Source organism: Eurytemora carolleeae, unplaced genomic scaffold, assembly GCF_000591075.1.
Source record: "Eurytemora carolleeae unplaced genomic scaffold, Eaff_2.0 scaffold715, whole genome shotgun sequence".
NCBI classification, from domain to species: Eukaryota; Metazoa; Arthropoda; class Copepoda; order Calanoida; family Temoridae; genus Eurytemora; species Eurytemora carolleeae.
In genome coordinates, this window is record NW_019396723.1 from 21,132 (window position 1) to 33,925 (window position 12,794).

Consider the following 12,794-nt stretch of genomic DNA (forward strand, 5'->3'; position numbering starts at 1 on the left):
GGGGGTTCTCTATAAGTTAAAGAAGGGGGAGGGGGGGGTATAAGAAATTAACCCCTACAACCGCTAATAATAACATCATTAGTATATAACCGCCGCCCTACTAGTGTCAGATATCATTATTACTGAGAGACCCATCGACTAAATATGTCACAGACACTGCAGAACATGCATTGTATTATTAATATCACAGACAAATCAGTTTTTGTGCGGACAGATTTTAAGATATCAAGATTAAGTCATCTTAAATCCAACATATTCAATATTATGTCTATTCTAAATCCAACATACCAAGATAAAGTCTATCTTAAAACTATCATACCGAGATTAATTCTATTCTAAATTCAACATACCAAGATTAAAAAAATATATTTTCTTATAAAAACATGAAAAGTCCATTTCTTCACGGATCCTTATAATAATAGGATTCATATCCAATATTTTACATTATTAAAACGTACACATAGATTCCGAAATTTATACAACCACAGAACATAGTCTCAAGTATTTTCTTAAAACTCAAAAATTTTAAGGTTCAGTTCAGTTTTCAATGTTTTTATTTGATAGCATTATAAATGCGTATTGATTTTGTTGAAACATATACTTTTTAGCTTGCATATGGAAAAAAATCAGGCCCGTAACCAGGGGGGGGGGTGCAAGGGTGCAATGACAAATTTGCACACCCCTGAAAGAGGGGTGCAATGACGAATTTGCACCCCCCCCCCCCCGTCCCATATAAAAGAAATTGTTTCTCATAATTTTCTAAAATCTAGTTACCAATAATATAGCTCAAGCAAGAGTTGATTCCCTTCCCAACCCAAATTATAATCTTATTGTGTGTTACTCATTATAATAGCCATTTTTGGGAGTTTCAAAAACATTATTTTAAGCGAGGATATTTGTCATTTTTATCAAAGTAGAAGGGGTTTTTTGAGTACTCAAAAATTCACTAAGAATGTCTCAATGTCTCAATGTCAATAAATGAACTCTTTTAAACAAAATATTAGAAATTTTATCTTTTATTCATCTTCATAATATCATGATGAGGCCGAGGACAAGAAGCCTTGATTTTAAATAATGAATTTCTTCCTTAAGCTAAAGTACCATTCATTTACTTTTTATGTATATTGTAAATGTAAACTGAAAAGTTTCAGACACTAAAATGTAACCCTTAAAAGCTGAAATACACTTGTTAAAAAGTTAGTCTATATAGCGTACATTGACAATGTAATAAAGAAAACCATATACCACCGGAAAAACAAACCAAGCATTGCTTTTTAAAAAAAACCTTGCACCCCCCCCCCTTGCAAAAATCCTGCTTACGGGCCTGCACCCTGCAAGCGGTGGTTTATCTTTGCAGTTCGAACAAATCAAAAACGAACCAAAAACAAACTAAAAACGAACTAAAAACGAATTGAAAACGAAATAAAAACAATCTATAAACGGACCAAAAGCAAACTAAAAACGAACTAAAAACGAACTAAAAACGAACTAAAGACGAACTAAAAACGAACTAAAAACGAACTAAAAACGAACTAAAAACAAACTAAAAAGGAACAAAAAACATATTAAAACGGACTAAAAACGAGCTCATAACGAAGTTAAAACGACCTATAATTAAACCTTAAACAAACTAAAAACGAACTAAAAGAACTAAAAAAAATGAAGATAAACTAGAAACGAACTAAAGACGAACTAAAAACGAACTAACAACGAACGTGTTAAAAAGTATTTTTTAATACAAACCAAAGCACTACTTTGAGAAAGGGTGGATAGTGTGTGTTAAACATGTTTACGTTGGGACTTAGAAACTATTTTTATCAAAACATTAGAGAAAATTGTAAACAAAAGAGCAGAGTAGAATAATAAACGTTTATTTTTTGTACTTTTTTTAGTTAGTCAATTTGAATCACGTAAACGCCTAATTTTACGAAATAATTTATTTCGCATTCTTTCCGATATACCCTCTGTAAACGATAAAGTTTAGTTGGTTTTCAATAGGCCAGCCGGGGGAATAAAATATCCCCATAAAATCAGGGAAATCGAGGGGAAAATTAATAGGAAGAAAGATGGGTGTTTGTGAGTGTAAGGGGGGGGGCTGAGATTAGGAAATACCAAATTATTTACACTCCTTTTCATACATTTACAGGTGTTTACAGGGGTAAATAACATTTTTTTAAATTTTTTTTTACGGAAAACATTAATGTCATCTTTTTTTAAAAATTTTAAGAATTTTATAGAAAATGTTATTTTTCATAAATCCTTGTAAAGTTTAGTATACATAGATTCCTCATCAACAGATGGATAATTAACACAGGGGTGATTATCTTAATTATCTTTAATTACTATAGATGCTGAGGACTAAATTAATTAGTTTTCAACAGATTCACCTTAATGTGCTAAAGGTATTTATTGTTTAATGATTTGTAAGCAATATGTCAAACATTCTTTAAATTAAAATTATTTACTACTTACGTATGGTTTTATTAACCAGCGGGACCCCTAAAACTGTGAAATAGGAAAACTATTGTTAGACTAAAAAGAACAAAATTGAACAAAAAAGAACCAAAAATAACCAAATAGAACCAAATAGAACCTAATAGAACCAAATAGAACCAAATAAAACCAAATAGAACCAAATAGAACCAAAAAGAGCCAAATAGAACCAAATGGAACCAAATAGAACCAAATAGAAACCAAATAGAGCCAAATAGAACCAAATAGAACCAAATAGAACAAAATTGAACAAAATAGAACAAAATAGAACAAAAAAGAACAAAATAGAAAAAAATAGAAACAAATAGAACAAAATAGAACAAAAAAGAACAAAATAGAAAAAAATAGAAAAAAAATAGAACAAAATAGAACAAAATAGAACAAAATAGAACAAAATAGAACAAAATTATGTAAACTTTTATCTAAAAGACGGAAAGTAGACTATAACAACATTTTCACGATTTCCTGGTTTACTTCTTTATATTAAAGTGCCCTCCAGCTGACTTGAAGATATGTTTAATCAGAAACAACAGTCCACGTCCCACTGGTGTACATTTGAATATCCGAGCTGGGCCAACCTTAGCAGTCCTACTTTGGACTGTACCGCCATGACAATAGTTCACGTCCCACTGGTGTACATTTGAATATCCGAGCTGGGCCAACCTTAGCAGTCCTACTTTGGACTGTACCGCCATGACAATAGTTCACGTCCCACTGGTGTACATTTGAATATCCGAGCTGGGCCAACCTTAGCAGTCCTACTTTGGACTGTACCGCCATGACAATAGTTCACGTCCCACTGGTGTACATTTGAATATCCGAGCTGGGCCAACCTTAGCAGTCCTACTTTGGACTGTACCGCCATGACAATTACTAAAGCGGCAGAGGAGTGTGATTCAGATATAACTGATAAATAGAATTAGAAAACATTAGATTTAAATCTATAAATATACGTGTGTTCGTTTTTCTACTTAATATCCGATCATAACTCATGAACCCCTTAATTGGTTTGCCCTCACATATTGATTGACTCAATCGAAATAACCCCGGGAATTTTTTAAAACTTTTAATTTGAATGGGATGACCTATTTAGGGAAATCTTTGCCAGTACCAAGGTACTAATGCAAGGAAAGTTTTTTTCAGAGGTGTACGCATTTTTTGTACTGCAGTGTACTGTCTTTGGGCGGAAAAGTAAACACAAGACGGATATCACGACCTGACATGGGATCCATCTTCACAAAAATAATCAATGAAATATTTTGGTCATAGGAAAATATTATTTGCATTATCAAAATTAATACTTTCAACCTCCTCGGATACTAAACGAACAACCGCCCAGAGAGAACTGGTTTCACTTTCAATATGTATGCAGAGTATACGCGACCGCAATTAACTTTCCTTTCATAAGTACCTTGGCCAGTAGTAGTACATTAGTCAACATGTTTTGTTGGGATAAGTTAGTCAACATGTTTTGTTGGGATAACTTAGTCAGCATGTTTTGTTGGGATAAGTTAGTCCACATGTTTTGTGGGGATAAGTTAGTCAGCATGTTTTGTTGGGATAAGTTAGTCAACATGTTTTGTTGGGATAAGTTAGTCAGCATGTTTTGTTGGGATGAGTTAGTCAGCATGTTTTGTTGGGATAAGTTAGTCAGCATGTTTTTCTGGGATAAGTTAGTCAACATGTTTTGTTGGGATAAGTTAGTCATCATGTTTTGTTGGGATAAGTTAGTCAACATGTTTTGTTGGGATAAGTTAGTCAGCATGTTTTGTTGGGATAAGTTAGTCAACATGTTTTGTTGGGATAAGTTAGTCAACATGTTTTGTTGTGCTAAGTTAGTCAGCATGTTTTGTTGTGTTAAGTTAGTCAGCATGTTTTGCTGGGATAAGCTATTCAGCATGTTTTGTTGGGATAAGTTGGGATCAACATGTTTTGTTGGGATAAGTTAGTCAGCATGTTTTGTTGGGATAAGTTAGTCAACATGTTTTGTTGGGATAAGTTAGTAGGGCTGGCCAAAGTTCCATTAACGGAATGGAGGTTTTCGAAATTTTACGGAGTCTGTTAAAAAAGGAGTCGTCTTGACAATTTTTCAATGGGTTTTATACTATTTTACGTAAATCTCAGTATTTGCGAAAATAAATAAATAGCCATGAATATGCGGGAACAGTTTTAAAGAGTTCCATATAATCATTTAACTAAAAACTAAATATCTGCAACATTCCATTATCAGAAAGTGACGAATACGACATTTGACTGTAGTAAGTTTAAACAGATCATTTTCAGCAAATGCGCAACCAATCTGAAAACAAAGATATACCAGAGAAACCTAATTGTAACTTAAGTCATCATTATTTTATAATTGTTATTTTTATTTTTAATAGATATAATTGATAATATTATTTTTAAGTCCGTATTACGTCACAAGAACTCCCACCAATCAGATATAACTCTCATAGGGTCGCAATCAAGAGCTTAAGTGATTAGCTTTCAGTCTATACCCCCTTTCATTTTTCCTTTACAGTCCCTTTAAGCGTACTGGAGGACTTTTTTCCATTTAGGAAAGTCGTCTTCATTGTATTGATTTAAACGCCGACCACTGTGCATATATTCTGTCACGTAATTCCCATATTTGAATATCTATAATGAAACATTTTACAACAAAAAAGTTTTATTAAAAATTTTTGAGTAGGAGTTCACTTGTAGAAGAATATCCTGGACATTTTGGTGTTGAATATTTATTCATGCTCGATTGGGCCTCTTGTATGATTAGTCTTTGGTAAATGTAAAAATTATGCATTCTCCATATTGGATTAATGTAACAAAAACTTAAAGGTCATCGGATAGATTCATATCCACTCAGTGCAGGGGGCAGAAAACTTTAGGCTAGAAAAATGGAAAAATAAAGTTTTAAAATTTTGGGAAATTTTTGAAAATTCTAGGAGACTCAGTTTCGTCTCTTACTTTTCTGGGCAATTGACGGAAACTTAAGAGTGAACAGTAAACGAAACCGAGTTTGTTTTTTAAGTTCTTGTTCTGATTCTAACTCAAGTTTTTTCATAAAGGGTTGACAAATCTAAGTTCGGGCAGTTTAAGGTTTTCAACAAATTGATATTTACTGAAATAAATCAGGTTTCGGGCGTAGGGAGCCATTGCCTATGTTTTAATTGTATCAAGCTTTGTCACTTAAAAATTTATCAAGACTAAATGTCACTTACACCAGTCATCCAAAATCACCATTATTTGGCAAATTCTTTCAAGGTTGACTTATCAAAATAAAAAAAATAATCCGGGAATGTTTAAACTAAAAGTGAGAAACTAGATAAAAATCAATTAAAGCGAGGAATGGGTTGCTTGGTCCCAATGAGTCCTACATTTCTACATCCGAGCCCCAGAATATGCAGAAAGACCTTCGAGCCACATGCTCGAAATATGAAATTCCAGGCTACTAGAGCTAGTTTCGTGGGACTAAATGACATTTTGTCAATTATGCGGTTCAGAGGTAGAAATGTGAGGCTCACAGCCGCTGAACAACCCCTCCCTCCAATATCTAGTCTTTATAAATGTCAAATGTTGATTCTACAGCAGAGTCCTTAGTAGTTACCCTTTCCTCATCCAACCAACATGATTTCGGTAATATAATACAGTTAGTAGTTACCCTTTACTCATCAAACCAACATGATTTCGGTAATATAATACGGTAGTAGTTACACTTTACTCATCAAACCAACATGATTTCGGTAATATAATGCAGTTAGTAGTTACCCTTTACTCATAGAACCAGCATGATTTCGGTAATATAATACAGTTAGTAGTTACCCTTTACTCATCAAACCAACATGATTTCGGTAATATAATACAGTTAGTAGTTGCCCTTTACTCATCAAACCAACATGATTTCGGTAATATAATACAGTTAGTAGTTACCCTTTACTCATCAAACCAACATGATTTCGGTAATATAATACAGCTAGTAGTTACCCTTTACTCATAGAACCAACATGCTTTCGGTAATATAATACAGTTAGTAGTTACCCTTTACTCATAGAACCATGATTTCAGTAATATAATACAGTAGTAGTTACCCTTTACTCATAGAACCATGATTTCAGTAATATATTATCTTGATTTTCAAAAATTCTTTAACATTTGTGTTCTCTGTCTGTATTTTTTTCTAATTAAAGTTTAACGTTTAAGAACGTTTTTAGTTATTCAGGTTATCTTATGACTAACATTTACCCCACCCTCCCCCAAACTTTTTTAACCTTGAAATACCGGTAAGATACAGGGTGTCCCATTTAACTTGACAGTGCAGAAGATTAAATAACAGGAGACATTAACAATTTAGTTAAGATTTAAATGTATTAAATGAAACAAAATAATCTAATCTGATCGAAATTTTTAATATCTTCGGTAATTTTGGAAGCATTTTGTAAATAGTCGACAAAAGGTATTGTGTCATTATTCTTTCAAGAATTTTACTTGTAACATTTTTTCAAAGATTAAAAAACGATTTTCGATTCGTCTCTGTCAGATTTTGTGGGACACCCGTATCATATTGCGATGCAGAGGAATGGTGTGATCATGAAAACTTTTATTCTTCAATTGTTCAGACTTGGGACAATTCACATTTCGCAGCAGATTAAAACTTTAATAACTTTTAATTGTTGCTCTGTCATAGTTTTCTTGTGGATTTGATTTTGACACATTTTTGATGCACATTTTTTAATTCTACCATCTATAAATCTTACTTGTGATCATGTGAGGTCCCACAAAAAATTTGGGCTCGTTCGTTTTAGCCGTTTTGACGATTATCGGTTACAAACAAACAAATAGACACCCAGATAAGCAAAGTCTAGAATTTTACTTATAAAATTAAGTTGACAAAAAAATGCAAGAAATTATATTAAAAATCAAAAACGACGTTCAAGTCGTCTTGCTTCTGTCTTTTTTCGTGGGACAGTCTGTATGTTCATGTTTTTCTAACTAAAATTAAAGTTCTTAAAAGCAACTTGTTAATAATCTATGGTCAAGCTGTATCTAACTATGTATAAGTAGTCCTGGCAGTGGTGACCTATATATCCTACGGTCAAGCTGTATCTATGTATCTATATTTAATGTTTCGTCAAAATCAAAAAAAGTTCACATTTATCCAACTTTTTAAAACAAAAATTGAATCACAAATTACCTTGAACTGCTAATGACTGTGGGTTAGAGGATGGCATGGCTCCAGGTCGTAGTCTTTTCGAAGCCCTATTAAGGTCATCAGGAGAAAAATGGTCTGGGCATATCACACTCCAATTTTTCGGATTCCAGGAGGAAGGTTGGCCTGTAAATTTCGCCCATGCTACTCTTAGGTCATTTTTCGGAAACGAAAAAAAGATTTTATCTTGACTGGTATTATTATTTTCACAAGATATTACACTGCAGTACCTCATGTTCATATATCACAGGGCCCACTGTTTATCAACACAGCTGTACAACTTTCCTAGTCTTTGGACCCTGAACTTTCCTTCAGATATTAATTCTTTGTAAACAAAAAAAAATCTATTTTGAATAAAAAAAAATAAAAAATTGTATAAAAGAAACATTAAAAAAAAAAACATAAATATGCCCCTAAAATAAACACAACAAATCTAGGGTCCGGTTTGCTACATCAGCTGGTAGGCCCATGGAAAAAATTACCAAAATAAAATTTGTACTGTGGCCGAGTTCAGTGTAGATAGATAGATAGAATCATATCTATAAGCGGGCCGCGTTTTTCACCCTGCTATTAAAATTTCAAATTTCATACCTAATTTGTCTCATTGAAGGATGATAAAGTTACTTAATCACCCTGCAACAGGGTGATAAAATAACTTTATCGGCCTGCTTTTAATAATTTGAGTAAAATTGAATAAAACTATATATGTTATTGAAATGGGTATCATGCGTGCGAAACTAAATAATACCCATAACAATAGCATAAATTGATATAATAATTTTAATTGTTGTTCTGTTATAGTTTTTTAGTAGATTTGATTTTGACAAATTTTTGAGGCAAATTTTTTAATTCTAACCATCTATAAATCATTCCTGGGATCATGTGAGGTTCCAAAAAAAATTTGGGCTCGTTCGGTTTAGCCGTTTTGACGATTATCAGTTACAAACAAACTAACAGACACCCAGACAAGCAAAGTCTAGAATTTTACTTCTAAAATTAAGTTGACAAAAAAATGCAGGAAATTAAATAAAAAATCAAAGACGACATTCAAGTCGTCTTGCTTCTGTCATTTTTCGTGGGACAGTCTGTATGTTCATGTTTTTCTAACTGAAAATTAAATTTCTTAAAAGCAACTTATTAATATTCTACGGTCAAGCTGTATCCATCTATCTATAGGTAGTCCTGGTAGTGGTGACCTATATATCTTGCGGTTAAGCTGTATTTATCTATATATATAGGTAGTCCTGGTAGTGGTGACCTATATATCTTGCGGTTAAGCTGTATTTATCTATATATATAGGTAGTCCTGGTAGTGGTGACCTATATNGAGGCAAGTTAAACAAGATAATAAGGGATTTAGAGGCAGGTTAAACAAGATTATAAGGGATTTAGAGGCAAGTTAAACAAGATAATAAGGGATTTAGAGGCAGGTTAAACAAGATAATAAGGGATTTTCATCTATCTTGATATTTTCCATAATTCAAATTCACTAGGCTTTGAGAGAGCTTTCTTAATACCACCAACATTGCCTTTTAACTGTTTCTTTGACAAATTGCCATTTTTAATCGTTCTCAAATTTGCGAATTTTTCTGTATACATTATTTGAGCTTTTTAGAAATGATAAATGAAGACATTTTTGTAAACCTTTCCTGAGGGGGTGACTGTGAGTTGGTACAGTGAATACGAATACATCGGAAGAATTTATCAAATGTCGTCTTGACAATTTTTCGATGAGTTTTATACTATATTATGTAAATTTCAGTTTTGGCGAAAATAAATAAATAGCCATGAATATGCGGGAACAGTTTTAAAGAGTTCCATATAATCATTTAATTAAAAAAACTAAATAGCTGCAACATTCTATTATCAGAAATTGAAGAATACGACATTTGAAGAATTCTTTCGATGTATTCTTTATTAAGGGTTTCACTGTATAAAAACTTGCGCCCAATCATTTTCGCCGTTTTGACCAAGCAAGCAGAGGGTCAGACACACAAGCCAAATTTAAATGAATTCATGGTGAAGTGTGAAAAAATAATGGTTTCATATAAATAACATTAAAACTAATTTGGCTTCTTCTCTTCATTATCTGAAATTTTCAGGTTTCAGTTCGTCACAGGAGACAGGATAATTTAGGTCAAGGTGAATTTCACGCAATTATTAAAAGATAAATGAAATTTAAATATGTTTTCAATCAAGCTTATAAAGAGGCAGAATGGGATTCCTGTTGTGTGCAATGCCCCGTAAAATTCCAAAACAGAGAGGGGGATTGAATTTTGTAGATCCAGAAAAATAATATCTGTGGGATGCCTGCGTAGAGACTTGCAGCTGGTACGGTGGGGTCTTAAATGTGAAACATGTGGCTGCAGCGCTCGTCCCCCTAGCTGCAATGCTCGGCCCAGAAAGTGCCTTAATCTAACCTAACCCTAGATAAATACTAATTTAATTATTTTTCTGAATCTACAAAATTCAATCCCCCTCTCTCTGTTATGGAATTTTACGGGACATTGCACACAACAGGAATCACACTCTAATTCAAGAAGATCAGCCAGAGGTTTATATTAGTAACTAAAAGTTTGTGAAAACACGAACCTCTGTCAATATACATAATTCTTTAAGTTTATCCAGCAGGGTATGTCATAGCTAGGGTTTCAAGCGGAATTGCGCGCAATGATTGCTTCCGCTTGCGCCATTTTATCGCGCAGAATTTAGCTATAATTGCGAACAAGGAAACAATATTCGCGGAATTGCGTGCAACGAAATTGTTTTGCAAAGGCTTTTCCAACTAAAAATCGATAATTTTGAACTGTGCCTTCTCAATTTTTGCAGCAGAGACAAGAACGGAAATGGACAGAAATTATCTCCGTAGTCCACAGATTTTTATTTAATTTTTCAAATTTTAAAGTTTCTTGTGGTTAAGCTATTAATCTAATTAACAATTTAATATGATACATTTTTTGTTGTAAAATTGTAAAATTGGTATAGGGAGACAATATTACAGTGAAATTTCTGTCATTACATAGCAAAAAATTTTATTTTATAGGAACTTATTAAATCACTTATTCAGTTAAAACAGCGCCAGAGCTTTTTGGTCATCATGCTGTAAATAAATACAGGGTGTCCCAATAAACAAGGGAATTAAGTGACGACTTTTATATCGTCTTCGCTCAATGGGACATTTTTTCCTGAACACAATAATTCCAGTTCACACAACTATCGGAAACACCTGCTCTTGATATTTTCAAAATGTGGTCTACCATTTTTTTTCTTCAAAATTGACGAATTTATTGCAAAATATTTTACAAATTTCAATTCATTTGAATTTGATGAATAAAAATTCTCCGAAAGACTGAAAGTCTAATGTCTTTTAAAGACATACGAAAGGTAGACAACATTAAGGAAAGCTCGTAAGACGTACACCTTTATTTTTATACCTTCTGTGCTATACATTAAATATTAGAAATCGAAGACGACTTTCAAATCGTCTCTCAATTCCCATGTTTATTGGGACACCCTGTATAGTAAAATAAGAAATTAAGTTAAAATTCAATTTTCTTAGCATTTGAGACGGAAATGTTAGTGAAGTTCAGTTTATAATATGCCACTAACAAAGTTTAAATTGTTTGTTTTAAACTCATGTTTTGTTGATCAGAATTGCGCAATAATTAATTGCATTTATTGCTTTCCATTACGTATAAATTGAATATTCTCAAAAGTTTCTAAATCAAATTCTTCTTATAATTTCACCATTTTGAGAATGGGTGCAGAGAATTCATTTAAAAAAAAAAAAATTTACCTTATATAATTTTCACTTACTGGTTTAAGTCAAACTAGCTAATTAACTTAAATTATCCAATATTGTTTGCTTTGTAACATCAAAACGCTAAAGCATTGCTATAATGTGAATGGGTGCATAAAATTCATTTTAAAATACAATTTAAATATTTTAATTAATACTTACTTATTAAAATAATTTGCACTGGCTCGTGTTTTTAAATCAAACTAGCCAATTTTCATAAATTATTCAATATTTCCCGGTATATCGCTACAGTGATAACCAGAAAACTCTGAAACAGGAAGACGACTTTTAAACTCAAGTTAGGACTTAAACTAGTTCAATAAACATTAAACATAGAAATAATAATGTAAATAGACCCATTTCACTTAGAAGTGCTTCGAGATGTTACTTGCAACGATATTTGCTTTGAAACATCAAAACGCTATCGCATATCTATAATCTCGTTTTTCTATTCCATTATTTTCTGGTTATCACTGTATTGTGTCATATTGAATTATATTGGGGTTAATTTGACTATACTTGGATTGGCTTAAAGCCGATTTTACGTTAAATGTTAAACAAACAGTAATACAAGCAATCATTTAAGACAGTCGTCTAGGGCTTTATTGGTCCTGCAAGCTACAAGTCAAAATAAGTCAAAACTTGTAAAAATGTTATTTTTTTTTAATTTTAAGAAAAAAATGCTTCAATCGATCGAATCATTGAAAATCCCCCTGTCTGTTAGAAATGATGATTCAGATGTTGTCGATGAAATAGAGGATGCTAGAGAGGAGTTTATTGATGAACTGGACACTGCTATGACAGAGCTAGTGGCTGGAGTCACAGGAGAGGTAGGACAAGGAGAAGAGAAAGACTTCAATATTTCGGAATGTCGTCTTTGGCCGAGTCCAAGGATTAAATAAGTTCCATGGATTTAGGCCTTCTGATATAGGTCTATTGGTATTGACACGATGATCCAGGGTGTACCAATAAACATGGGAATGAAATGACGACCTCTATACCGTCTTTTTTCCAAGCAGGATTATTTCGTAAACATAATTTTATAATGCTACGTCACAGATACAACATGGAATACTGAAAAACCAAATTTTAAAAAGCTTTTTTGACTTTCAATGGTTTTTTTTTGCACTTTGTCTTTAATCATTTGTCGAAATCAATGACGATATTCAAGATGTCTCTCAATTTCCATGTTTATTGGGACACCCTGTAATTTTAGAGGACTTTATTTCTATTGGCCTATTCGTCACGTGTCAAAATTTTTACACTTGTAAAAATCTTACGATGCCATGAGCAATGAACATG

At 32.7% G+C, this 12,794-nt stretch overlaps 1 protein-coding gene across 2 annotated transcripts in view; it reads left to right on the forward strand.

Annotated features, from left to right (window-relative positions):
• Positions 1 to 9,765: 9,765 nt before the first annotated feature.
• The window catches only part of LOC111707808 (uncharacterized), a 37,739-nt gene continuing 34,710 nt past the window's right edge, over positions 9,766 to 12,794 (forward strand). The window contains exons 1-2 of one of the 2 annotated variants that reach the window (XM_023480967.1): positions 9,766 to 9,835; positions 12,231 to 12,322. In XM_023480967.1, the coding sequence (XP_023336735.1) occupies positions 12,290 to 12,322 (33 nt within the window). In that variant the 5' untranslated portion in view covers positions 9,766 to 9,835; positions 12,231 to 12,289. The remainder of the gene's footprint in view (positions 9,836 to 12,230; positions 12,323 to 12,794) is intronic. The other variant, XM_023480969.1, reaches the window with a different exon arrangement.